At 34.8% G+C, this 4,574-nt stretch overlaps 1 protein-coding gene across 1 annotated transcript; it reads right to left on the reverse strand.

The window, feature by feature from the left end:
* Window positions 1-1,276: 1,276 nt before the first annotated feature.
* On the reverse strand, window positions 1,277-3,977 carry LOC135120358 (uncharacterized). The gene is made up of 4 exons (XM_064044661.1): window positions 3,447-3,977; window positions 2,337-3,135; window positions 1,331-2,270; window positions 1,277-1,289 (listed from the first exon to the last, which is right to left on the reverse strand). The coding sequence occupies exons 1-4, from the start codon at window positions 3,975-3,977 to the stop codon at window positions 1,277-1,279; spliced, it is 2,283 nt and encodes a 760-aa protein (XP_063900731.1).
* Window positions 3,978-4,574: the final 597 nt, after the last annotated feature.

Here is a 4,574-nt window from a genome sequence, read left to right on the forward strand (position 1 = left end):
TTCTGAAGAATTTTAACAGTTTTCTTGTATCTACGAACGCCAGAATGCATAAAATTGACCTAAACGTCTCCTTTTCCTATTCTGAGTCGATTCTGCATGCTTTAAGTGTGTTTGGTGGCTCAGAACCATCAAAAAACGTTGAAATATAGTTCAAATTCAATGAAAATCGACAAAAATACAGTTTCTAGCTAAAATTTGATGGTTTCGTTGCACTTTCCGAGCCCGTAGGGTATCTGAGTGGCTTAAAAGTACAAGAAAACACTTCAAAAGTGACGTTTCTGAAGAATTTTAACAGTTTTCTTGTATCTACGAACGCCAGAATGCATAAAATTGACCTAAACGTCTCCTTTTCCTATTCTGAGTCGATTCTGCATGCTTTAATAATAATAATAATAATAATAGGTATATATTTGCCAAACAGCATAAGCCACAAGTAGGCAAAAAAAAAAAACAGGAAATTACAATTACAATTACAATTAAGTTACAACACATAGGGATGCAATTTTCCAGACAAAATCTTAACAATAAAGTGCAAAGAATCGCTGAATCACAGTCACGACAAATTATATTGAAATAACAATGCATTAAATAGACTGGACTTTTGCGAAGTACATTTGTTCTTGCATTAAGATTATAAAAACTTAAGTATAGACGGACTCCTGCTCTTGGAACTAAAAAATTTATGGAGCCTAATAGGTCAGTGCAATCTATTTTAACCCAAACTAAGTTATACAAAAATTTAACAGCTGCAGTTATGCGACGGAATTCGAGTGATTCACAGTTAAACATCTGCAGAAGCTCACCATGGTCGATTCCTCTAGGCGGGTAGAAACCATGAGTTTTAAACATGAGATATTTCAAAAATCTCCTTTGAATTGACTCAATGTGGTGTTTATGGACTACATATATGGGATGCCAAACTAGACTACCATATTCAAGCTTAGGTCTAACTAAAGAATAGTACAAAACCTTCAGAACATGCAAACTTTTGAAATCCTTACAATTTCTATAGATGAAACCTAAGGTCTTATTGGCTGATTTAACCATTTCATTTATATGTGTAGTGAAATTTAATTCACAATCAAATATTACACCAAGATCACGAGATTCCTTAAGTCTATTCAGTGTGTAATTATTAATATAATAGTCATATTGAAGGATATGTATTTTCTTTTTTGTAAACGTCATAACATAACATTTAGCTACATTGAGATGCAGTTTATTGTTGACACACCAAAGATATAGGTTATCCAGATCTTGTTGTAATTGATGACAATCACTTATAGACGCTACAGAGTTAAAAATTTTTAAATCATCGGCAAACATCAACTTATTACATCTAATAATTTCCGGCAGATCGTTAATAAATATAAGGAACAATAGTGGTCCCAAATTTGAGCCCTGAGGGACACCCGATGTAGCCATGAATGGATGTGACTGATGCCCCATATATTCTACATATAGAACCCGATCAAATAAGTAAGATGATAGAAGATGTAATATATGATCATTAAATCCAAGTAAATTCATCTTGTCAAGTAAGATGAATATATCTATTTGATCAAAGGCCTTACAAAAATCTGTGTAAATCACGTCAACTTGACCCCCTGCATCTACACAGTTGGCAGTGAACTGCGTGAAGGTAGCTAAGTTGGTGACTGTACTTCTTTTTTCAACAAACCCATGCTGTAAGGGTGAGATAAAGGATTTAATGCTATTGTAAATGTGTTTATATAGAATCATTTCAAAGATTTTTGCAAAGTTATTAATAATGGCGATTGGCCTGTAATTGCTAATCTGTGCAGGATTGCCCTTTTTAAGAATTGGGCAAATTCTGGCCTGTTTCCAAATAGAAGGGAAGGTAGCACATTTAAGTATTTGATTATATATATGCAGTAACGGTACTGCTAGTACACACGCACAATCTTTAATAACAAAGTTCGGAATAAGGTCAGGTCCTGCAGTAAATTTACTTTTAGTATTCTTGATTGCTATAAGAATATCGTTTTCACTTATCGACGGGGTATCAATGTTCTGGAAATAGTTCGGCGAAGACGACGGATTACCGGGATTAGAAGGCTGATAAACACTTGCAAAGTAGCGCGCAAAGGCATTTACTATAGTGTCTGGAGTGTCATAACATACATCGTCGGCGTCCCTGATAACATTTGGGATTCTAGTTTGATTTTTTTTATTTTGAACAAATGACCATAATTTCGTTGGATCAGTTGAGAGGTTATTTTCCGCGTCAATTATGAATTTCTTGTAAGCTGTATCGATTAGATATTTAGACAATGATCTCAACCGTTTAAATTTATTAAAAAAGAACAACGTACCATACCTTTTATATAATCTATGGGCTTTGGTTTTACGTTTTAAAACCCTTATTATTTGTGGAGAATACCAAGAAGGATAACGATTTTTACTTTGAGCTTTACTAACATGACGCAATGGTACAGTAATATCGAATATTTCATAGACAGTTTTGTAGAAAAGTTCACATGCCTCAGTAGGATTAGTAGATTCTAAAATGGGGCTCCAGTCAGCGTATAGGAATAGGTTGTACATGCGTGCATAATCAGCCTTTTTAAAATTATATGAAGGATGGCTGTTACTAATTGCAAATTTAGCCTGAGAATGGAATACTTTAAAAAGAAACTGAAGAGCAGGATGATAGGGATCTTCCTTTACAGCAGGATCAGCGCGTAGTACTGAAAAACAATCTATATTGGAGAATACTAGGTCCAAAGAGACATTCAAACAATTGAGTATGTTGTTGTGTTGCGTTAGATTTAAAAAATTTGCATAGTTGTCTAGCGATAAGCATTTAGTGATGTTGGAATCATTACTACCATATTTGGCAACGTTAAAGTCACCCATGATTAAAGTATTCTTATTACACATACAATCTAATACTGCAAGATCCTCCAGAAATTGATCCAGCTCATATGATGAAATATTGGGGGGTACATAAATTACAAAAACATACAAAACACCGCTAGAAAGCGATAATTGACAACCAACTATATCAATAGAGCTAAAAGAATTTCTTAAACCTATAAGATCGAGTGGTGTAGCACAAACACGGTTCGTAACTGCCAACAGAGCGCCACCACCCTTTGAAACACCTAACGCCTGTACATTGCGGTCGCATCTAAGTACAAGATAATTGTGATTAAATAGTTCAGAACTATTAACAGAAGGTTTTAACCATGTTTCTGTCAGTCCGATGAGGTCATAGTCAGTTGAAGTGGTAAAATTATAAAAATCAGTTATTTTCGTGTTTAAACCACGAATATTTTGGTAGAAACAACTTAAGTTCATATAATTTAAAGAAACATCACGGGAGTTATCGTGAGATATTGAGTCACTACGAGAATCCACACTTATGCACTCTTGGTTGGGTCTTCTAAAAAAGTTTTACTACTAAAATTAAAGCGTCTCACTATAATTCCCTCTGGCCAGAAGTCTTCCTTAAGTAAATTATCTTTATAGATAAATTTAACTCCTATTCTGAACGACTGAAATGTTCCTTTCGTTGGTAATTTATCAACTATCACATCTTCTGAGGAAAGTTTTTCACAAATATAAGTTTTTATTTCGTTAATGTTAGTGTCATTGTCCACCTTACCCACATAGTACCACGCCCTTTTTACGTACGAAGATTTAAAGCCTGTGTTTACATCGTTGGTTTTAGATATACCGATTATAGTTGGTTGTTTTTTGCTCCTAATTCGTCTTCGTGATTTTTGTTCAATCCAGGGATTCTCATGACTAGTATCTGTATGGTTCTCTTCATCAACCGTTAGAAACCACGGCTCCTTTGTTTGCTGTGTAATGTCAGTTGGTATTTGTTTATTTTTGTTTTTTGGATTTCTTACGGCGACCTTATCTTGACTTTTTATATCAAACCTCGATATTGGTTGCTTGGGTTCGTTTTTATGGGCAACACTCCCGTACGTATTCTCTGGATCCATGAGGTTCTTCTTAGGTAATGCTACAGCTTCCTCCTTCCGGTTGCTGACTTTTTTCTTGTCGTTTGTGAATAATCGAATTAGCTAAAATTTGATGGTTTCGTTGCACTTTCCGAGCCCGTAGGGTATCTGAGTGGCTTAAAAGTACAAGAAAACACTTCAAAAGTGACGTTTCTGAAGAATTTTAACAGTTTTCTTGTATCTACGAACGCCAGAATGCATAAAATTGACCTAAACGTCTCCTTTTCCTATTCTGAGTCGATTCTGCATGCTTTAAGTGTGTTTGGTGGCTCAGAACCATAAAAAAACGTTGAAATATAGTTCAAATTTAATAAAAATCGACAAAAATACAGTTTCTAGCTAAAATTTGATGGTTTCGTTGCACTTTCCGAGCCCGTAAGGGTATCTGAGTGGCTTAAAAGTACAAGAAAACACTTCAAAAGTGACGTTTCTGAAGAATTTTAACAGTTTTCTTGTATCTACGAACGCCAGAATGCATAAAATTGATCTAAACGTCTCCTTTTCCTATTCTGAGTCGATTCTGCATGCTTTAAGTGTGTTTGGTGGCTCAGAACCATCAAAAAACGTTGAAATATAGTT

This window comes from Zophobas morio, unplaced genomic scaffold (assembly GCF_036711695.1).
Source record: "Zophobas morio isolate AGI-343-1 ecotype UQ-CSIRO unplaced genomic scaffold, CSIRO_AGI_Zmor_V1 ptg000377l, whole genome shotgun sequence".
Taxonomy (NCBI): domain Eukaryota; kingdom Metazoa; phylum Arthropoda; class Insecta; order Coleoptera; family Tenebrionidae; genus Zophobas; species Zophobas morio.